At 45.7% G+C, this 22,451-nt stretch overlaps 4 protein-coding genes across 7 annotated transcripts; 2 read left to right on the top strand and 2 right to left on the bottom strand.

Moving 5' to 3' along the window:
- Positions 1 to 680: 680 nt before the first annotated feature.
- LOC120662293 (CST complex subunit TEN1-like) lies at positions 681 to 3,709 on the top strand. 3 transcript variants are annotated; one of them, XM_039941476.1, is made up of 5 exons: positions 681 to 830; positions 2,482 to 2,542; positions 2,883 to 2,999; positions 3,075 to 3,228; positions 3,310 to 3,709. In XM_039941476.1, the coding sequence occupies exons 3-5, from the start codon at positions 2,896 to 2,898 to the stop codon at positions 3,427 to 3,429; spliced, it is 378 nt and encodes a 125-aa protein (XP_039797410.1). In that variant the 5' UTR covers positions 681 to 830; positions 2,482 to 2,542; positions 2,883 to 2,895; the 3' UTR covers positions 3,430 to 3,709. The 3 variants fall into 3 exon arrangements, with proteins under 3 accessions (XP_039797410.1, XP_039797419.1, XP_039797416.1); XM_039941482.1 differs by lacking the exon at positions 681 to 830 and adding an exon at positions 1,380 to 1,675; XM_039941485.1 differs by lacking the exon at positions 2,482 to 2,542 and having other exon boundaries at positions 691 to 830.
- LOC120662274 lies at positions 848 to 2,047 on the top strand. The gene has a single exon (XM_039941459.1). The coding sequence runs from the start codon at positions 1,118 to 1,120 to the stop codon at positions 1,715 to 1,717; it is 600 nt and encodes a 199-aa protein (XP_039797393.1). The 5' UTR covers positions 848 to 1,117; the 3' UTR covers positions 1,718 to 2,047.
- A 2,279-nt stretch (positions 3,710 to 5,988) lies between the features above and the next one.
- LOC120662318 (fasciclin-like arabinogalactan protein 15) lies at positions 5,989 to 8,929 on the bottom strand. 2 transcript variants are annotated; one of them, XR_005670225.1, is made up of 3 exons: positions 7,556 to 8,915; positions 6,287 to 6,461; positions 6,120 to 6,252 (listed from the first exon to the last, which is right to left on the bottom strand). XR_005670225.1 is itself a non-coding variant. In XM_039941495.1 (2 exons), exons 1-2 carry the CDS (start codon positions 8,847 to 8,849, stop codon positions 6,388 to 6,390), a joined length of 1,368 nt encoding a protein of 455 aa, XP_039797429.1. In that variant the 5' UTR covers positions 8,850 to 8,929; the 3' UTR covers positions 5,989 to 6,387. The 2 variants fall into 2 exon arrangements, 1 of the variants encoding a protein (XP_039797429.1); XM_039941495.1 differs by having other exon boundaries at positions 5,989 to 6,461; positions 7,556 to 8,929.
- A 5,667-nt stretch (positions 8,930 to 14,596) lies between these two features.
- Positions 14,597 to 15,812, bottom strand: LOC120662332 (receptor protein kinase CLAVATA1-like). The gene is made up of 2 exons (XM_039941504.1): positions 15,523 to 15,812; positions 14,597 to 15,376 (listed from the first exon to the last, which is right to left on the bottom strand). The coding sequence occupies exons 1-2, from the start codon at positions 15,549 to 15,551 to the stop codon at positions 14,791 to 14,793; spliced, it is 615 nt and encodes a 204-aa protein (XP_039797438.1). The 5' UTR covers positions 15,552 to 15,812; the 3' UTR covers positions 14,597 to 14,790.
- Positions 15,813 to 22,451: the final 6,639 nt, after the last annotated feature.

Raw genomic sequence — 22,451 nt, forward strand, 5'->3', positions numbered from 1 at the left:
TACCATCCACTAATGGATCCAACTTCTTACTGATTACAAGACGTGTCATGATCTCAAGAAATATACTGGATTTTTCTTCGGTCCATGAAAATCCAACAGAATTGGAGGCAGACATTGCCTTATGCTGCAATAACAGTAAGGTACTGTCATACTAAGTTTACTATTATATATTTCACTATCCAAAATCTAAATCTATTCTAATTCATGATTATTTTAGAAACAAGTCTATAATAGTTGAGAAATATTGGTTACCTGCGGTTCGGATCAAAAATCCTGCAGGGCTTCGCCGGTTTTTTTACCTCCCTCACCCCTCCTCTCTCCCTCTCCCCTCTCTGGATCTCGTGGGCAGAAAATGAGGGCGCAGAGAAAAGGGTTGGAGTTTTATATTTGATGAGGGAGCCTGCCGCCCCCCTGCAGGGCCTGCCGCCCCACCAGTTGGCGGCAGGGGGGCGGCAGGCTCCCTCCAAGGATCTCTGCGCAAAAAAAATTTATTTTTATTTACATATAGGTCCCTACCGCCCACCTGCCGGGCGGTAGGCCCCCTGCCGCCCCCCTGTCGGGCGGTAGGGTATAGATCTGTAAAACCTAAATCCAAAAATATATTTCTGTAAATTTTTTTTTTGAAAAATACAAAAATAAAAAAGGCGCCAGAAATCTATTGGTCTTGGGCCTGGCCGCCCAATAGCCCACGGGACCACTTCCGCCGCCACCAGCCCATCTAGCGGTCCACTTTCCCCTTCTTCCGCCTCCACCGCCAGCCACCCCCCTACCCACCCGCCCTCGGATTCCCTCGCCGTCGCCGTCGCCCCGCCGGCTACCCGCCGTGACAGGTACTGCCACCACACCACCCCCTCACCTGATCTCGTCTTTTCCTATCTTTTATTTTGCCCACTTTTTTTGTCCGATTCCTGGATGCTTCTGGACCATGGGTTGATGCCACTATAGATTCTCGTCCTCTTCCTGCTAAATCAGGGATAGGAATCGAACTGCTGCTCTCGTGCCTTGCTAGATTGCTCGGTGGAGGCACATAGTACTATTTATAAGGTGTCGCCATTAGCTGCGCCGGGGAGGCAAGAAATGCGCTAGGGTTGCTTAGGGAGGAGGGGGGAGCGCGCCGATGGCCGACGAGCAATCGGCGCCGCCGGTGGTGGTGGCGATGAAAGGCCACCCGGGGTCCGGCAAGTCCACGGCGGCGCGGGCCATCGCCGCCGCGCTCCGCTGCCCACTCCTGGACAAGGACGACGTCAGGGACTGCACGCTGCCCCTCGAGGCCGCGGCTGCCCCCGGCGTGCTCAACGAGCTCTCCTACGCCGTGCTGTGGCGCGTGGCGGAGAAGCAGGTCCACCTCGGCCTATCTGTTGTCATCGACTCCCCACTGTCGCGGCGTGATCACCTTGACGCCCTGACACGCATACCCGGTGCGCTTGTGGTTATCGTGGAATGCCACCCTAGTGATAAGGAAGAGTGGCGCCGGAGGCTGGAGAAGCGTGGGGCGGCAGTTGCCAACTGTGGTGGCGCTGGCGGTGATGGATGGCATAAGCCCAAGACATGGGCGGAGCTGGAAAGGCTTGTGGAAGGGTACCAAGGTTGCACGGATTATGAAATTGGGGATGTGCCGAGGATTGTCGTCGATACAACTGATCCGACAGTTGACGCGGAGGCGATTGCTGCAAAGGTTGTGGGTTTCATTAAGTCTCATCTTGCTTGTAGGCAATAGTTCTACTGGCTGTTTGATGTCGCCAACCATTTTGTGAGAGACTGGATTTACCTGTTAGCAGAATGTACATTAACGAGTAAATTAAGCGCGAGGTAGATTTTCATAGCAAGATGCTGATATGTTGTACTGTAAGAGTGTCCAAAGTTTTTATGGTTTCATTTTTATTGTGCCTGCCCCAGCTTCCGTTGTGCATATCACAGTTATTACCATCTTCATTTAAGGTTGTGACCTAGAGGCTTTGTAAAATGATGCACCATTGGCTGGGGTTGTTCCTCAAGCTCTTCTCTTCACTACACCGCTCATCTTCTAATGAATGAATGTGACATTTCAGCATCCTTGTTTGTGAAGGAAGGGGATTTAAGCAAAACCACTGTCATAAATGTGCACAATTCTTTTTTTATAGTGATTACTATGGATTTTGACATGATTTTTTAGACAACATTTGTTGATTTTGTGGCGCTTGTTATCTTCCTTCCGTTTCATAAATTGCTTCCTCTGTCTCTTGATCTTTGGTTTTTAGAATTACCAAATCAGATCTCAGTTGGTTTAATCTTATTCAGATGCTTCACAGGCTAATTTGTGGCTTCTATTATGCATTCCTAACTTTCTAGTGGCTGCTTGTCTACTTTTTCTTTGTTCTGCCTGATTTCATCACAGCTCAGTTGTTCTGGTTCCAATTGTAGAACTGAGGTCGCTATGGACCTAATGTATTGTTGACTCATGGGTCTGGTACTCTGCTGAAATCTGTTTTTTTTTTGCAACAGTAGTCTGTTTTGGTGTCAAGATCTATAGGAGAGGCATTTCTCCTGGAAATAGAGGCCTGAGGTGTGTTGTTTACTTTTTTTATCTAACTAAGTTTATTATAATAGTCTTGGAATGTTGCAAGGGTCCAAGTCATATACTAATCTAAAACAATTATTTTCTTCGTAAAAGTTACCTCAATTGATGGGATTTTAGCAATTCCAGTCTGCCTTAGCTTACTAAGATGCCATGCTATTCTATTACTTAAAAGTCTGTATGTCCCGTTTTCCTGTTCAGTTCCATAGTACTGTGACATCATGATGTGAAATTAAAATCCTTGGTAGAACAGTAAAATATAATTCCTTCTTTAGTCTTAAACAACTTCATATGCCTGATAAAATCACTCTGCTTTGTGTTTTCTCAGTTCTTGGGGCTAGATGGCATCTACTGGTCTAAAACCAGGGGTGCCTGTTACTCTGCGGGAACTAGAACCATCCTCAGAGATGTTCAAGCCAGGAGCATCTCTTCGAGTCACAGGAATGTATGTGTGGAAGTATCCTTTTACTTATGGACAAACCTATGTTTCAGTTGTATTGAACCTCTTGCTATTCTTCAGTCTTCAGTCGTATGATGTGGACTCTGCAACTGCTGTCATTCAAGATGGCAGTGTGAGCTTGAAGGTTGACACCCAAAATCTGAGGGACATCAGTTTCCGCACGAATTCGGCATACCAGTTCATTGGCGAACTGCTGATCCAAGCAGATAATGAGGTACATAGCCCTGCTTCCCTGTCAAGACTCGATCAGCCTGTTTGATAGCACAAATAACAAGGCCACACCAATTCTCTGCAGGCGATTCTACAAGCGCGCATAGGAAGGATCGTTGATGGCCTCGACCTGAACCTTTACCAGCAGTCTCTGCTCATCCGACGGCAGCACGAAGCCAAGCTACGCAACTCCAGAAGAGCATGATCTATTGCTGTGGAACCAGGCACATGTTCATCGCAGTTAAATGCCTTCGTTTGGCCAATATGGACCTGCATTTGTACATGAGAACAGAACCTAACCATCTAGAGAATTTGATGATAACAGTCGATTAACTCAGAGGCTCTGCATATTATTTCAGGAACCTCACATATCTGTTTCTGGCTGTTTGTGGTTTGGCTTTTCCCTTGTTGCCTAAATGGGCTGCCATGGCATGTGTGCAGATCTGATTGCCATGATTTTTATTGGAGCGTGGACAATTTCAATATCAGATACTCCCTCCGTTCGGTTATAAGCTACGTATTAGTATTCGGAAGTAATCTTTGTATTTGCTTTGCCAGCTGTTTTTTCGTACCGAGGGAGGCCGCGTTTGTTGGGGTTCCGTGCGCGTTAATGCTTTGGACTGGCCACGTGCGTTATCGAATCGCACGCGCGAGACGGCCGTTTGCATGCTGTATGCAAGGATATGCCCGTTAGCTTGTTTCCCTTCTTATACGGCCGACTGTTAGCTTCATTCCGTACTTCTTTCTTTCCATCCTCCTCTATACGCAGCACTACTCTGCTCCTTTCTTGCTTCATTTCTTTGCATCCTCCTCTTCTCTCAGTTGCGCCTGTGGCATCCACAAGTATGGAAGGTGACCGCCTCATCTGTGGGGTGAACTGGGCATCGAACATGGCCGAAATCAGCGAATTTCACGAAATTTCGGACGAAATTTATTTTTAGACTATTTTTAAAAATACTTTTAAATTTATTTAAATTATTATTTCCGAAATTTTCAAATTTCGGAGGGGGCCGAAATCAGCGAATTCCGTGAAATTTCGCCGAAATTTTGAACACTGCATCGGATAGCAGCGACGAGCCGACGACGACGAAGAGTCTGATGAGGTCCGGTTCGTGATGGATTCAATGGCCGGCAATACAGAGGTCCCGGACTCTCAAGAATGCACTGGACAACTCATCCGTGGGGTGAACTGGGCACCGGATAGCGACGACGGTGAAGAGTCTGATGATGTCCTGGTGGAAGGCATGGTTGAAGTCAAGGACGTCGCGCTTACACTTCAACAGCTCACGTCGATAGAGGTTAGCAAATTTGATGCCGAGAAGCAGCTAAAAATGTAAAAGATTTGATGCTACCTGTCTTACTTCCTCAATTGTATGGAGAGCACAATGAGCAAGTGATTCGTGCTGCTACTGACCTGCTAGTAGGAAAAAGAAAACTTCTACTAGCAGGAAAAAAACTGCCAGATCAATCTTCGTTCATGTATGTGTATATTCTACTTCTATTGGATCAATATTAGATCTAGTATGTGCATGATACTCCCATACGGTGCATGCTACTGTAGTTCATCTAGTACATGCATGATATGCTACTACTTCTATTGGACCAAAAATGTAGCATAAGCCTTACCCTCCTGTCCAGCAGATCATACTCCTGAGGCAGCAGATCCTCCTGATCTTGCAGGCGCGCCTCCATCTCTGGCTCCCTCTGATCTTGCCGGCTTGAGGGAGCGGGCGCGCGCGATTTTCGCGAGGCCGTGATGCGGCGCGAGGGAGCGAGGAGACGGAGGGAGACGGACGTTTTGCTTCCGTTGGTGAGGAGTCGAGAATTTATTTTACAGCGGCGTGTGGGGAGAAGTCGAAGCAATCCGTTTTAATGCAGCAGCATCGTCCGCATCTCCTTGCTTGGTTTCCGTGCACTGGATAAATACGTAGCTTATAACCGAACGGAGGGAGTATTCTGCTGGAAGCACGTGGAACTTTCAGCAGAATGCGAGACTTTAATTTAGGAATCTGAGAAGTTCTGCATGCCTGTTGGATACTCCATGTTTAACATGATGGTTTAGTGATGCTCTGTGGATGGATGCACTTTCTGTTAAGCTGGATGACGTATTTTACAGGAGAGACCTCAAAGATAAAGAAAACGCCAAAAAGAAAAAGAAGGAAAGGGTATGCAGAAACAGAGAAGAAAACAGTAATCCATGGGCTAATGCACGTTTTGGAAAGGACTGATAGAATATGATCTCGTTTTCGACATCAGCATAAACAGAGAGCTAACTACACGTCTACACGTACAACTTAGTTTCTAAGACAGGTATTACCCATGTAGTGTTTCCTCCTAATTTCTGATGCCCTGCGCACTGGGCCCATCGGGCCAGGAATCAGCGGGCTTGGTTACACGTTTACTTGGAAAAATTAGTTCTACTACAACTCAGCGTGTTCCCATTTGTCGAGATGCAAGGACTGAAGAATGAGTTACGTATTACTGTTCTTCCTTGTCCTGTGTGTGTAGATGATAGCGATGGCCTTATCTAGAGCTTGAGCATTTGCTCACTCTCGTTGATTCATGTTTCACGTACACTCTGTTCGCTTCAACAGTATTTCTCTCACACTAAACCAACCACCAGCTACCAGCTAGTCAGCAGTACTTTTCTCTCATAACAAATCAACACCAGCCACCAGTCACAGCCAGCCGAACAGAGTCATGATAGCAGAATCAACGCCGAAGTGTGCACAACAGAAAAGAAAAACAGTGACCCATGGACTAATTTTCATGGCTGCGTGCAGTTGCAGAAGCAGGAGATATTTCCTTTTTCTAATTAAAAATAGACTATCCATCCTAGAATTCCTGTTTTATATAAGAAAACAAAGGTAATTAACATAATTAAAAAATAAAAGAAATCAAAAGGAAAGGAAAAAAAGAGCTCTCTAATGCTATACATCATGTCGCTCTCCAGTATAAACAGTTTCGCATTCCCACCCATTTCTCCTCTTCCCGAGCAGACGCACCCCGTTGTCCTCCTGCATCTGCTTGTTCCTCCTCAGTCCTCACGGCTCGTGACTGCTGCCTCCTAGAAACTGAGAGGCCAAAATTTCTCCCTCCATCCGTGGCGAGGCAGACAGATGCGCGCGCATGCCCATCCGACCATCCGTGATCCGTCCGTGGCCTATTGGCAGCTCGCGAACCGCGACCGCCGGACGAAGACGCCCATGAACCGGCAAGCCCCTTCGAGCAACTTGCCTGAAAATTGCAGAGAAAAAGACGGTTAGAAACAAGAATATGCTGATACCAAGGAGACGCCAGCAGGTAAAGATGCAAGATGATATGCACGGGAGATGGTGACTAGAGCAAGTGGAAGGAAGTTTGATTCCTCTTTTCTGTGGAAGAAACCTTTTGTTTTGAAACAAAATGTTTGATTCCCGTGGCAAATGCCCAAACGGGGGGAACTCGTTTTATGCCCCAAATCTGCAGTTGGAGACAAGCCCAGCCCGGTCCGGCCCAGCCTGACAGTGACCGACCGCACCACACGGGCCCGTCCTCGTCGTCGTCCTCCGGAAGAGTCACGAGGGCGATCTCTATGGCCTCGGTAGCCGTGCCCAGCTCGTCCGGCCGATCACACTGGCGTCGTGGGGGCCAGCTCACTGCCCGCTGCGCCGCCATCAACGTCGCTAACAGGCAACAGCTCACACGGTCACACACACCCCTAGCTGTCTCCCATGTCGCCGGCTCGCCGCCGCTCCACTCCACGCCACGCGGTTTCCGCCGCCGCTCCACGCCACGCGGTTTCCGCCCCGCCCCGCCCCGCCCCGCCCCGGTAACAAAAAAATTAATTGCTCCACGGCCCCACGCGCCGGCATTTATTCACACGTCGTACCACTCGCCCCGTCCTCTCACCCAACGGAATGGCGTGCCTCCGGCGTCCCCTACATGTGGCCCCGCCGCTCCTCGTCCGGCCCCGCCCGTGAATGCCCAGCCAACTTGGCAGGCACAGCGGAGCCAGATTAACGGCGGGGTTAATCTTAAATTAAATTAACTGCGCCGCTGGTGCTGGCTAGTGGTTGGGGTATTTGCTAATGATTTTCATTTTAGTTTAATTAATAACAGCCGCCCAGATGCTGGTGGGGATCTGATGCGTGTCTTGGTGGTGCTCCCGCTTCGATTCCCGGCCATGGCGTGATGCGACGGCGGCCCGCCACAGACGCACACGCTGGGAACCATTTTTTTACCGCGCCGTTCTACCATAACCTATGTCGATTGCAGCGCGAAGCCCGCTAGAATTACGGCGCCAAATTCGATAGCTGTGGATGGAAATGCGGGTCGATTTGGGCACTGACCTCGCCGGAGCTTGGGCTGGGCGGTGGCGCCGGTGACGGCGGGCGCCCTCCTGGCGGGCGAGGCGGCGGGTGACTTCCCGCCGTCCTCCGCCGGCGGGAGCAGCACGGCGTCGATGCCCTGCACGGAGATCCTGCCGTCGGTGTAGATGTCCGGGTCGAAGAGGTAGGCGCTGCCCTCGCCAGCGCCGAACTTGACGGAGCCGTCGGCCTCGCGCGCGGTGACCTTGTGCGGCAGCCGCAGCGTGTCGTAGCGCACCTTGCCGAACCGGCGCACCGCGTTGTACATGCTCTCCTCCGTCTGGTACTCGGGGATCATGTGGTAGTAGAGGATGTCCTCCGGCGACCCGGGCTCGGAGAGCTGGTCCGTGGTGAGCCGCGCCATGGCCTCGTCGTTGGGGGCGAGCACCGTGAGCACGTACCCCTCGGAGACGAGCCGCCCCATTTCGGTGGCGAGGGAGGTGAGGTTGACGAGGATGTCGGCGAGCTCGTTGTAGCCGCCGTACAGGAGGAGGGTCTGGATGAAGTCCTTGACCTGGCCGTGCCCGTCGAAGTGGTGCTTCCCGGACCCGGGCCCCGGGGCCGGCGCCGGCGCGATGGATGGGCCGGGGGCCATGGCGTCCCAGACGGGGAGGGCGGGGGCCGCGCCGAGCGGGGCGGGCGGGGCGGGCTTTTTCAGGCGGTGCGTGCGGGGGTCCACCTCGGGCGCGCCGGTGGGGAGGACGGCGGAGATGGCCGCCAGGCTGCGGCGGCGGTTGAAGGCCTCCTGCACGGAGCGCGGGACGAGGAGGCACTCGATGCCGTGGATGACGCCGTCGGGGCGGACCACGGCGTCGGGGCGCGTGACGGCCGCGGCGGCGAGCTCGAGCGGCTCGCCGGCGAGCGTCGGGTGGGTGAGGAGGGAGGAGGAGGAGGAGACGGGGAGGCGGACGCGGGCGGGGAGGACGTGGAAGAGGAGCAGGGACTGGAGCGCCCGCAGGTTGCGGGGCTCGAGCAGGAAGCGGCGGAAGTCGGGGTCGAGGTCCCGGTCGAGCGCCTCGTTGCGCGGGGCGAGGATGGTGACGCTGCCCCGGCCGACGGCGTCCTCGAGCGCCTGCAGCAGGAGCGCCTTCTCCACCAGCTCCGCCAGCTCCGTGTAGCGCGAGTCCAGCAGCGCCACCAGCACCGAGTTGGAGCTCACCCCCGGCGCGCCCGCGGGCGGCAATGCGGGCGGCCGCTGCGGCTGCGGCTGCTGCTGCTGCTCCGCCGCCAGTGCCGCCGCGGCGAGCGAGAGGAGGAACAGGGCGCGGAGGCCCATGGCGCCCACACCGGCGGCGGTTGCTGGGGATTGGGTGCGGCGGGGTGGTGGATGCGTGGATTGTTGCGGGAGAGAGAGGGCGAAGTGGAGGTGGGGCCTGGGGCGCTGGGCTATATGCTAGGGGGGACGCGTGGTCAGGGAGCCAGGTGGGTGGGGGTGAGGGAGGCGCGTACAGGCTGGCAGGTGGGGCCGCGGGCCAGTGGTGTCGCGGTGTGCGGCGCTTGCTGTGGACAACAAGCACAGCTGCGCCGCACCGCACTGCACGCCTCGTGGTCGTGGGAGCGCGGGGTACACGTTTTCCTCCTCTCTGTTTCATTTTCTACTAATCATTTGGTTTGAGAAAACTAATCATTTATTATTATCATCTCCGCTCGGCAGACGGCAGGTTGGTTGCTGATGGGCTTCGCTTTGCGTGTGCAGTAGCGCAGCTGCGCAGGGCTTTGCTTTGCGTTCTAGCACATCCAACCGCCATTGTATTGCTTCGTGATCAAGACTCAGGCTGGGCGTTCGGTTCTAACGGAACCGATCTGTTCGGTTCCTCGGTTTTTTGGAAAATTCGGTTCCAACAAAATAGGAACCGATCGGTTCTTTTTAGATATAGGAACCGACAAATTTCGGTTTCGGTTGTTTCGGTTCGGTTCCGGTTCTAACCGAAATAACCGAATGCTCACAGAATCAAAAACAAATTTTGGGCGGAGGGAGCTGCTGACCGCTGCGGGCTCGCGGCGCCGGCGAGCCACGGCCCCTGCTGGGGCCTGGGGTAGCCGCCGCAGCCACACACGCGCGGATCCGCGCCCTTGCCGGGGTGGCTGACGGCGGGGGCCGTCGCCGTCGCCACGTAGCCGGCGGAATGGCCGCCGCCGCCGCGCACACGCTGCCACCGCTGCCCCTCACCATGTCTGGATCTCGAGCGCCGGGGAGGAGGGAGCGCTGTGCCGTCGGGGAGAGATGGGAGCTAGGACTGGGGCCGCGCGTCGCCGCCATCATGCTGCCTCCACGGCCATGCTCTGCCGCCGCCGCCGCCTTGCTAGTGCCTCTGCGGCCTCGCGCACGCCGGGAGCTGGACAGCGGCGAGCGATCGTGCGCTGGCCGGCGGTGAGAGCTGGCGAGCTGCCGAGAGCCCGAGGGGTGGAGGGGCCAGGGGGCCAGGGGCAGCGGGGTGGATAGGGGCAGGGCGCAGGCGGCGCGATGGGGGAAGGGGGAGCGGGCGCTTGGACTCTGCGACCGCGTGGGGGTGACGGGGTGACTGCTAGGGTTGGTTTACATGGGCCGGTCTTCTATTGGTCATACACTTAATGAGCTGCAATGTATTAGTTCGGTTCTTTTTCGTTTAACCGGCTTGGGAACCGAACCGAACCGAGAACTTCGGTTCTTGAGAATCAGGAACCGAAATGGAACCGAAATTCTCGGTTTCGGTTCGGTTCAGCTTCGGTTCTCGGTTTTTTCGGGTCGGCCCTCGGTTCACGGTTTTTCTTGCCCAGGACTAATCAAGACAGCTTTATTTCGTGCTTGCTGCCAAAGGAAAACGCCACGCACACATGTGTTATTTATTTATTTATTTTCGTCAAATCGAGTCGTGCTGAAGATGTCGTTAGTTGGGCCGGTCGAGGGGAATGCGGGCTGGACCTGGATCAAGGGAAGGCAAAGTTTTTGAGCCGGTCACCAGGCCTCTCAGTTGATCAATTCTCATTGTCATTACCAACAGCTCTTCTAGATGGTCCAGTTCTGTCGTGTACAGATGCAGCTCCATCGCGGCCAAACAAAGGAATCGGGCTGCGAAGAATTCGTGCCGGCTGGTTCCATGGACCATGGCAGCAGATCACGCTCTCCTGGAGCTCCGCAGCTTGGCTTCCATGACTGCCGTACGTGCGACCATTCGATCCCTATCTCCGTTTGCAGATTGGATCAATTTTTAGTTCGGTAATGCTGCGTCTCGAGCGTCCGACGTAACTAAAAAAATCGGACGCTCCCCCATCTGCTGGTTTGCTCCCCCAACTCAAGGTACCAATGTTGCGGTGGAAATTTTTTGCACATAATTTTGTCGCGAAAGTTGTGAAGTGATGTTGCAACGGTAAAGGCAATTCAATCTCAATGAGTGATGTTGTGGTGGACTTTGTTTACATAAATTTTTGTTATGATAGGGATACGATGACGTTGCAATAGGAGTTTAAGTTGATTACTAATGTTACAGTGGAAATTTTCACTGATTATTGATGTTGCAGCAGTTGTTTTAAGATTGTTCGATGGGCCGATTTGTGATGTTGCGCTGATCATTTTCAGTATGTTTGATATGCGATGTGATGCTGCAACACCTATTTTATTTTGTTGCATACAATTATTCTAAATATTTCAATAATTTAATTTTTCACGTTGCTCCTATATAATCCAATCGACTAATTCTATTTATTTTATTATTTTGTCAACAAAAATATTTTTTGGAATGTTGCAATTGTAGCTTAAAAATATCACAACTGTAATTTTTAAATATTGCAAAAGGTAAGCGTCGGTGTTACATAACTCTAATTCTAAATATTGTCGTTCTCGAAACATAGTGTCACGTTGCGGTGGGAATTTTCTATCTAGAATAGGATGATAGAGTTATTCTTATACAAGTTTTTGTAATGTTGCGAGTAGTAATTTTGAATGTTGCAGTAGTTCATTCTTAATGTTGCGATGGAACGTTCAATGAAAATTTCGTATCACACGTCCGAGCGCTTGCAACTCCGTAGTTTGATTGATACAGATGGCAGACCTATATTACTCGGACGGAGCACCGACTTTCCAACGAACACAGAGGTTCAGCGATCGGATCAGCAACTTAAATGGACAGCCTCCAATTATATTCCAATACCCTTTCTGCAGTCAGCAGGCACCAACAGTTCAACACCATTTCGTATATATGCAGTGCAAACGTTGGAATGCAGAAGAATTCGTCGGATCTTAAGCACCGATCGCACCTTCATCGGCGATTGACACGGCCATCCCAAAGAAATGAAGTACGAGAATGACTGTAAACGTAAGAGTCCTAACTCATCTATCTATTATATTATTAAAGGAGTGTTAAAAGAAGCCACCACGTTCGCCGAGAGGGTCTAGAAATTCCCACGTTAATCTAAAAATGTGAAGAATTTAGACCGTTGGATTTTATGAAGATCTAACAGTCTAAACTAAGTCAAGAGAGTCCATATCAAATACTATTACTAAATAGCTAATTTCGAAAATAAAAAATAGAAAAAATTAGAAATAAACTAACTCAACAATTCATATCAGATATTATTACTAAAGAGCTAATTTCGGAATTTTAAAATAGGTATATTATTAAAGGAGTGTTAAAAGAAGCCACCACGTTCACCGAGAGGGTCTAGAAATTCTCACGTTAATATAAAAATGTGAAGAATTTAGACCGTTGGATTTAATGAAGATCTAACGGTCTAAACTAAGTCAAGAGAGTCCATATCAAATACTATTACTAAATAGCTAATTTCGAAATTAAAAAATAGAAAAAATTAGAAATAAACTAACTCAACAATTCATATCAGATATTATTACTAAAGAGCTAATTTCGGAATTTTAAAATAGGAAAAACTTGGATATGACCAAAGAGTCCATACCACATACCAGTAGTAAAAAAATAAATTCAAAATAAAAAATTCTTCATAATAGCTATTTTCGAAATTAAAAAAGAGGAAAAATTAGGACTAAACTAACACAAAAGTCCATATCAAATACTATTATTAAAGAGCTAATTTCTGTTTAAAATATGAAAAACTAGAATATGACCAAAGAGTCCATACCAAATATGATTAGTAAAAAATAAATTCGAAATTAAAAATATCTAGATGCCTAATATGAGGAATGATATTATAAAGATAAAACATATGATATTAAGATTGTAGCTTACTGTTGTTATTAGATATTATAGAGATAAATATTATTACTAAAGAGCTATCTCAGAATTTTAAAATAGAAAAAATAGGATATGACCAAAGAGTCCATAACAAATATGATTAGTAAAAAAATAAATTAAAAATTCTAGATGTCCAAAATGAGGAATGATATTATAAAGACAAAATGCATGATAATAAAATCGTAGTTCATTGTTGTCGTTAGATAGAAGGAATAACATCTGTCCTAGCTACCTCTAAAAGACCTAGATGACAATGCCAAAAAATAGAACAGAGGAGGTGGCGCCAACATCTGGATGTTCCAACAGAAGCTAAAGATGTCGAAGACTTGGGACGTGGTCATCCGGTGAGTTTAGCAAAAGGCCATTGAGAGATACAAGATGCGTGCAAAGAAATCAGATCAGAAACACATGTATGTTCTTTATTTATGTTAAGTATACTCTCACACTTAGTGTGCAATCATATTTGAAATGTGATGCACGGAGCAGATACATGGTGTTCTACGTAACAAGCAGCCTCATGGGAAGTCAAAAGAATATATGGCGCTGCAATATGGTAAAAAACAGCTTAGGTAAATAAATAGTAAATAACTAAATTATAAAAAAATGAAAAATAGCATTTCATTTCCAATTGATATTTAGAAGCAAATTATACTTAAATAAAGAGCACAGATATTAAAATTTTCATGCTATTGCCACTACAGGTACAACTTCATTTTCTTCTTTTAAAATGAATTAACCATTGTCTCAATTACGTATGTCTACAACTTGCTTGATTAGTTGTCTAGCACTGTAGATTATAACAACTATGTAACTGCAATTTTCATTGGCTAACATTAAATTTTCCTATGGTACCAATAATTTGAAAAAGTTAGAAAGATGCGTGTTTCTACTTTCTATCAAATTATAAATAACCAAATAAATATTAATTATTACATATCAATCACCATATATCGAAAGCTAAATAGTGATTTGACTATGACATTCATTGAGTCTTGCATGCCCTTCATTATATGTCAACATCTCAAACACCAGTACGTTCGATGGTAACACAAGTAACCCTAACAATTATTAGGGTTTTATTTGCTGGGCTTCTCCAATAGTTTGTGATAAAGTTCTAACAAATGCATAAAAATAAAATAGCTTCGTCCAAGAAGCCCAAATGAAATCCTAGAATAGCTCGCAATATAGAAGAGGAGGGAAAAAAATAGCTTCACCGGCTTCTTCTCACTCACTAAATTGTAAAGTGTTCTCAAAATTACCACATTGCCATCAACAAGATAGTTCGCTAAATATTTAAAAAAAGCAGTTTCAACTCCATAAAAATTTTTGTTTCACCTTTAAAATCAAAACTAAAGAAGTTTTAGGAGAAAATGATTGGGAGCTGGTTTGGGGAGCTGTTGGAGTCCGAAATTTGCTGGTTACTTCTAAAAATGAGTTTTGGGAATAGATTTAGGGTATTTTTGGAGATGGTCTTAGTGTGCAATTTAGAAAACATGTTAACAACTAAAAAACTATTGGCATGGCCATGGAGAAGTACAATTTAATAGCATTTTACTAAAAAACTATGAGTAGAAAAAAGTTAATACGACTAAGATTTTGAGAGAGTGATGATGACCATAGAGGAGGGTGAACATAAAGAAGTAGATTGTACCTTGCCGGCTATAAAAATAAATTTATAGAGCATGTACACAACACGTGATGGAGAAAAGATACCGCAGCCATTAAATCAAAATAAATGCATGTATGAATAAACTTTAAAAACTAGAGATGGAAGAATAAAAATAAAAACTAGCTACCCGCACTATTTGTGCGGGCCACCTTGCTAGTTAATCATTATACAACGGGTGAACAATGCGGAAATCGGAATAACTGATCCAGATGCTTAAGATGACAACCAGCTGAATCTTTGATCGATCCCTCTGAATTCTGAATGAACATCACACCGCGGTTCGACATGTATATACTGTATGCCCCATCTATCGATCTCATGGAAACAGAACAGCCATAGTCTTGTTGTATGGCACGCGGCGGTCATCACGGAGAAGCTCCGCCAAGCTCGGCAGCATCTTGCCGTTGCCGTACTGGCGCGCCGGCCGCTGAGGAGGTGCAGAGGAAGACAGCTGCGCCGCCGCCGCCGCGGCGCTGCCGCCGGCGTTGAGCATCAGCACGACGTCCCACATCGAGGGCCGGTCCGCCGGCTCGTTCTGGACGCAGAGCAGAGCTACGTGCGCGCACCTCCAGATGTCCTCCGTCCGAGAAGCCAGCTCGCCGCGCAGCGACGGGTGGATCAGCTTCGCCAGCGCCTCCTCCTTCTTTCGGCGAACCCAGGACGTCCTCCTCCATGAACATCAGGTGCCATATCTGCAACAAAATCCTCAAATAAATAGTTAGTTGAGGAGTAATTAAGTAACCAGTAATCGATCTGCTGTGTGGTGTGCTTCCAAGAGTTGTACTACCACTTACATACTCATGCAGGCTCAGCGCCTTGCCGTATCTGGTTCTGTACCCTGTGACGTTCCTTTTTCCACTGATGATCTCGAGCAGCAGGCTGCCGAAGCTGAACACGTCTGACTTGGCTGAGAAAATACCTTTGCTTGAATATTCTGAAGCCATGTAACCACTGAAATAAAGACCCAACGGTGCGTGTCAGAAGATAAGAAGGCCATCTTCCTGCTACGACTGTTTACAACCATGAGGTTTCAAGGCAGTAGAAAATTAAACATGTATCGAGCACAGATCATCAGTGTCTGTATATGACATTCTTACTAAGTTCCCGCTACGACGTCTGCCTTCATGCTCTTGTCCAAATGACCAAATCTAGCTGTGCCGAAATCGGAAATCTTAGGATTCAATTCAGCGTCCAGCAAGATATTGCTTGGCTTGAGATCCCTGTGGATGATACATAGTCCGGAGTGCAAGTGAAGGTACACCACCCCCTGGGCAATACCGCAAATTATCTGAAACAATGTGTCCCATTGCAGAGAATCTCCGATTATTTCATCTGGCAAAATGTTGAGCAGAATGGGTTCAAGATTGTTGGCAAAAATGAAGAAATCAGGGTAAAATTATATTCATTCAAAATAGTATCAAGTAGATATATAATAATAAAAGAGTCTGTGATATCGAAAACATGCTAAATATGAATTTGTCGAGGCTTTTCTTTGGCATGTATTCATAGACCAGGACCCTTTCTTTTTCATGCTTGCAATATCCCAGAAGCTTCACGATGTTTTTGTGCTGAAGTCTGGGGATAAATCTAATCTCGTTTTCAAAGTCAGAAGAACGCTCTGGACACGACTTTTCGAAGCATCTCTTGATAGCATGCTGTCGTCCTTCTAAGAGTCCCTCGTAATAAATTAAGGCGGGAAACACCAATATCAAAGTAGTGAAAGTAGTAAGGAGCTAGTATATGCTTCACTCAGTTGCTGTTTCGAAGTAAAATTGTTCTTTATTATTAATAAAAGTGCACAGAATCTCAAAAAATAAAATAAAAGTGCAGACTTAAATCCTAGTGGTATAAACTGCATTTCACCACAGGTCTTATTCAATATTTCGTTAGAGGTATATATGAAAATAAATGTAACTTTGCAGCAACTTTAACTTAAACCTGGGATGTGTCAAAAGTATTTTTGAAATCTGACTTTTTTAAAACTTGTATCTTTGTATCTAATATAAAACAAAAATAGTGTATACTTTTCATTTTTCTAAACATAACAGCTAGTATATGTTCATACCTTAGAAATTAAGAAGTATAAAAAAATATTGTCAAAATTTGTGGAATTTATTCAAAGATAACATTTACCTCTTTACTTGTTTTCGGTAAATCCTCATATGAACATGTGTTTTGCATCATCTTTTTTTTGCACGTAGACATATTAATTAGCATGGTGTAAATGTACAAAATCTTTTAAATGAACAAGTAAAAAAATAAAAAAATGTTTATATACGCGACTTTCCCTTTCCCCCTTATGATTTATGTTGATAAAATAATTAACATTCTCCGTTATTATTATCTTTTTGTACAATCAGAAGTGTAAATTTTATAGTCATAATAATTATATAGTCTGTTTCTATCCATTAGCATGTTCAATTTGATAAGATGATGTTTGCTTCAACAATGACATTTGTATTACCAGATAGACCTGACCAGAGCCACCCTCGCCGACCTTATTGTTCCGTGAGAAATTTTTTGTAGCATCCGCCAACTTGGAGAAATCGAATGACGATACTTCTGTATACCAGTTCAAAACGGGAAAGTGGGGGAAAAAGGTGAGGATATAATGTCATGATAAATTTACTTCTCCTTGAAGTAAATTAAACACGCTATTACATTACATTATACCTGATGTCCTCTCACACCACCAGCATATGGTAAACATATATTATAGTACTAGCGAAGCACATGAGCAGAACGCAAGTTTAATTAAATAACATCAGAAACCGTCTATTACAGCATAAGTTTTTCCCACAAAAACAATCCATTCCCTGTTAACATATGTATCATCCTGAACATAGAGGTGGCACCTATTCATACATTAACTGCTTCTTGCAGCAAGAAAAGTTAAGCTAGAGAATTCTTGCATCTACTGTCTGCATTTTACAACGCTCTGTCCCCAGGCTCAGTGGTAGTAAAATCAGGATACACAAGTACAAAACTATGGTCCCAATCATATCACATATGCAGCAAGTTTTTTTTAATGCTACATAGAGAATTTTCTCTAATAATAGCCTTCAGCCTTACATATGGACAGGCACCGTTCGTGTGCATTAGGAGGGAGCAGCAAAGACACCATCCTCCCCTAAGGATCTACAGTGTTCGCGCACCCTACCAGATTCTCACTCCTAAGTCCTACATCCTTATCTAATAATCCAACCCACCATATGGCCATGAGGCTGTAACACCAACAAACAAGTCTAGGGGGCATGGCGAAATGACTAGCTAGTTGGTGCACCATGTAATTAGTTCGACAAATTAATTCTCAGGCTACGATCTCAAAACAAAGGATGGGCAGTTATAGACGGTACAAACTGCTTTACTGATGGAGGGTTAGGTATAAAGTTATACCCCACCGATACTTGCAGTCGGTGTCAGTCTTGTCGCTAAATTTTTTTACCGACGGACAGTCTAACATGTCATGTAGTTAAACTTCAAAAATGAAAATGGACATCCATGTCACAAATACTTTGATTGGATCTGATTTAGAGTAATAAACAAAAAATTTTAGTATACTCCCTCCATTTTTATTTACATGTTGAATTAGCTTTGTCCTAAGTCAAATTTGTCCAACTTTGACTAAAATTATAGAAAATATGATAACATTTACAATACCAATTTTTTTCATTGAATCCATTATGATATATATTTTGATAATGCATATATTTGATAATATAGATATTGTTATATTTTTCTACAAACTTGGTCAAAGTTGAACAAATCTGACTTAGGACTAACCTAATGTAATACCTAAAAAACAGAGGGAGGATATATTAGAAATTACAAAAGTTAATGAAAGACCTAAATTAATGGATGTAATACCGATTAGCTTGGTGGTGCTGGATTCAGATAGATGGTCATCATGTCCTGTTGAGGCCACATTAGTGACCCTCCAACTCCGAAGGCCTGCATGGATTATTTATGTATTAATGATGTATATGTACTATCCATAGTATTAATTAAGAAATATCGCACTCTCCTAAGGAAATGATTGTATAGATGTTTGTTTTAGAATTCGTGCACTATATTTTTATGCTTATATGGTATTCAACTTGATTGGACACATGGATTTTTCTTGTGGATTTGTTATCCAAAGTGCTCACATATCATTTTCCCATTTTGGAATAGAATTAATAGTAAAAAAAAGAGAACAAGAGAAATAAAGTATCATGGATTCCTAACACAAAATCCCTCCATTTACGTCTACTTATCACTTTTGTCCGCAACATAGTTATCAAGAGCAGTCTACTTTTTAAATAAGAAGCGTATTAGGCCTCCTCCAAAGGATGGCTCTTAGCCAGCTTATAGAATATTTTAGTCGATGAATAGTGTCACAGTGAAGAGATATATCTCTTGTTCAAGAGATAGTCTTATACACAAACTTTGAGATTACAAGAGGATGACATATGGGATCATTCATGTTATGAACTATGTGCTAACTGCTAAGAGCCAGATTGTTTGAAGAGTTGTCTCTTAGACTGCTCAGAGCTAGGTACTAGCTCGTACCTTTGGAGGAGACCTTAGAATGCTACTGAGTAAATAAATGAACATGAACAATGATTCATCTTGGACCTACAACTTTGATGGAAGTGGAATATTATACTTCATAGAGGTAATACAATAAATATTCATTGTGAATAGTACCGACACATTTATGAAAAAAAACATGGAAAAAAGTTTATAACTGTTTTAAGTAGATATTACTTCCATATCTGTCTATTTAATGTATATATATACCTTGTGCTCAAAAAGGGAATCCATACCTTCAGTGTTCTCCCTAAGAACTGGAAAAGGCTCAGTGAAGGCTGGAGGCCTCCTGGATGAATATTCTTCAGTCCAGTTCATTTAATTTGGTGTAAGGGGACAAATGTACCCGACTTTTCTATATTATTACAATTGTTGGGTACTCATAATCTATAGTTAGCCATTATATGGATTCCGCTCTCACTACTGGAGATATCTCGGCTCTTGTATTCGTAGTTCTCCTACAAACCACGTTTCGATGTCAAAGAAGGCTATGTTCATGCAGCACTACTATATAACATGCCAAAGGTCCAGCTGGTACCTTTGGCCTGCATCGATCCTGTGGAGGGCAATGGGTACCGGGTGGTGGGACGAGCTAGTTTCAATACTGCAGCATAGGTACCGGGTAGAGCCACGAACCGCCAAATACACACGGCGGCATAGGAACCGGTTGGTGGCACCAACCGGTGCCTATTGTGCAGGCAACAGCACAGGGTCATGCCACGACCCGGTGTCGGCAGGAGCACGAGCCTAATGCACCGGTTGGAGCCTAAGCCTAATTCAATAGCATCGGGTCATAGGCATCAACCGTTGTCCTTGGCACGCGCCTATAAATACTCCAGACCCTCCTCCCCTCCAAGCTGTCGTGAACTCACTGTTCATGGTAGCTGAGTGCGGGGGGAGGCGAATTTTTGCATAACATGTATAACAGTTAATATAACAACTATAAATTAAATCAGCTGCTAACTACATCTAAAATTAATTATCACATGTATAAACTAAATTAAGTGCTAACTACATCTATAAAATTAATTTGCTAAAGCATGTAGAAAAAATACTAACCTTTTAAGCAAAAAATTGGAAAAATTCACCTCCCCTCCCCTCACTCGGTTGCCATGAACAGTGAGTTCACGGCAGCTTGGAGGGGGAAGGGCTCGGGTATTTATAGGGCGGGCCAAAAACACCGGTTGGAGCACTAACCTAGTGCTATCAGCACTGAGTCATGGCACCAACCAGTGCCTATTCCATAGGAACACGCCGGCACTGGTTGCCGGCATAACCCGGTGCCTTTGCATGCAAAATCGGCACTGGTGAATGGCCCAAATGGGTGCCTTTGACTCGTGTTAGTTTGGTACTGGTTTGTGGCACGACCCGTGCCTATTTTGCAGCATTGCCACGACCCGATACCGAATGCCCATGCTGGGCTTGGCACAGGCCACGAGTACCGGCTGGTGTTGCAGTCGGTGCTGATGCCTCGCATCAGTACCGGTTGCAACAGCAAGTGGTACTTTTGGATTAGATATTTGGCCTGTTTTTTAATAATAGTAGCAGGATGGTGCAGTAGTACACGTTAGGCGGACCCTTCTCCTCGAGGGGGACCCCCCCCCCCCCCACCTGGGGTGCGCGCCCTCCTTTGGTATTGGGCTCTCGTGGAGGGACCCCACTCTTGTCTTGGCTTCGACCCATTGTCTATCAATGGGCTGGGATGGACTTTGGGCCCTCTTAACCCTGATTCGTCTAGGGCTAAGGGGATCCCGTTCTCGTGGCACTGACAGATGCGATTCCACGGAATATCGTTTTACGGAGCACTCGAAGCAAACACAAAACATTGTTATCCATCTGCACCGTAATCAGTTCCCATAACAAATTAGACGAACCAAACACTACCTTGGATCCAAGCGAACCCCCCCTGTCTGTGAATGATCATCTGCTCAATCCTATTAAATAGCATCAACGCAACCTTTTATTTTCATTGAAAAGAGTTAATTAGAAGGAGAGTGTGAGATAATTACTCTTGATAGTGGATAAATACCACACACAACAATGCTATTCTATGCCCTAGGTGTAGAATGTTATTCTACACCCACCCTCCATTACTAGCAAAAATTATCGTCAAAATACTGAACTAAATTTACCAAATTACTGAACAATGTTCAGCAATAGCTCACCGATTATTGAACTACTAGAAATTTATTTAGTAATTCTGCTTAGTTTAGCTGTTGGTGTAGAATGCTTAGTTTAGCTGTTGGTGCAGAATAAACTGCTACATCTAAAGTGTAGAATAGCATATGGGTATATGAAAGTTATTAACTTTGCAAATTAACCCCTGCTTTTTAAAATGAAGGAACCCCTGCTTTTTAAAATGAAGGAAGCGCTTGCCCCTATTCCGTGCAAGCCAGTTAACAGTGTTAAAATTGTTTGAACAGACCAATTTGCTCCTACTATTATCTAAATTTGGTGATTTTACCCATATTTTTTTTCAAGCAAATTCAAACCAAATGTCTATAACTTTCAAACATCACCAAATTTTAACAATTTATTTTTAAAAAATTTGGCAGCAACATGACAGAATGTGGATTCTTCTCAAACCTTTGTACTTACTATGAATATAAAAAACTCGATCAGAAGGAGCTAGGATCGAGTCTGGTGTTCTAACGAAATTAAAATCGTCCGCAGCTAGCAGGCTAATCATTAATTGAACAAGAAGACGCCTTCAACTCCAGCGAGGGAGGGATCGGAGAGCATCAGGCATGGGAAAGAGGGCCGTGGACGGAGCTGATCGATACAGTTATCAAGACTGAAAACTTGAGAATTGTGCCAGTGGAGTATCATGATGATGACACTTTTCTCACATTTCATGATACTCATCTTTCATCTCTCCTCATACTATTAGTATATGTTAGCAAATTTAATGTCTATGACACTCCTATAATACTCTCACTGATATTGGTCTTAGTGGTGCTGGACCGGAAAGAGGGCCAGATTTTCTACAGGATCTTCGTCGACAGCGTCCCTGACTCGGACACCAAGGAGACCTTGGAGGCGTGGCCATTCTCGTGCCCCGCTGCTCACTTTCCCTTGCAGCTCAGCTGCAGGGTCTTCGCCGTCTGCGGGGGCCATATCCTGGGCCTGAGCTCCAACAGCGGCTGCTCCTGGATCCGCGCAGGGCTCTTGGGTCGCGCCGGCCTCGCGCCTGCCTGTCCGCCTGCTGGGTCACGCCGCTGCCTCTGCGTGAGCCCCGGCCTTGGTTGGTCTAGCCGCCGCCACTCTTTGCCTGACCTAGGTTTTGAGAGAGAAGCGGACTGGAGCCAGGAAGGAGGAGAAAGGGAGGGGTAGTTATGTCTTTTTTTCATAGTCTTAAGGTAGTTTCTTATTTCTTTTAATTTTTTAATGCCTCTCCAACAAACAGAGTTTAAAGTAGGGGCAAACGGAGATTTCATTTTCGAAAAAAGGTAAA

The sequence above is a fragment of the Panicum virgatum genome, chromosome 2K (assembly GCF_016808335.1).
Source record: "Panicum virgatum strain AP13 chromosome 2K, P.virgatum_v5, whole genome shotgun sequence".
Lineage (NCBI taxonomy): Eukaryota > Viridiplantae > Streptophyta > Magnoliopsida > Poales > Poaceae > Panicum > Panicum virgatum.

Excerpts from the sequence above, each read along its gene's own strand:
- LOC120662318 (XM_039941495.1), bottom strand. The coding sequence starts at position 8,849 with ATGGGCCTCCGCGCCCTGTTCCTCCTCTCGCTCGCCGCGGCGGCACTG. Across the intron at positions 6,462-7,555 it reads CCAGCCCAAGCTCCGGCGAG|GCAAGTTGCTCGAAGGGGCT; the intron begins GTCAGTGCCCAA and ends TGCAATTTTCAG.
- LOC120662274 (XM_039941459.1), top strand. The coding sequence starts at position 1,118 with ATGGCCGACGAGCAATCGGCGCCGCCGGTGGTGGTGGCGATGAAAGGC.
- LOC120662293 (XM_039941476.1), top strand. The coding sequence starts at position 2,896 with ATGGCATCTACTGGTCTAAAACCAGGGGTGCCTGTTACTCTGCGGGAA. Across the intron at positions 3,000-3,074 it reads TCTCTTCGAGTCACAGGAAT|TCTTCAGTCGTATGATGTGG; the intron begins GTATGTGTGGAA and ends GCTATTCTTCAG. Across the intron at positions 3,229-3,309 it reads TGATCCAAGCAGATAATGAG|GCGATTCTACAAGCGCGCAT; the intron begins GTACATAGCCCT and ends AATTCTCTGCAG.
- LOC120662332 (XM_039941504.1), bottom strand. The coding sequence starts at position 15,551 with ATGAAGGCAGACGTCGTAGCGGGAACTTA. Across the intron at positions 15,377-15,522 it reads GACGTCGTAGCGGGAACTTA|TGGTTACATGGCTTCAGAAT; the intron begins GTAAGAATGTCA and ends TCTTTATTTCAG.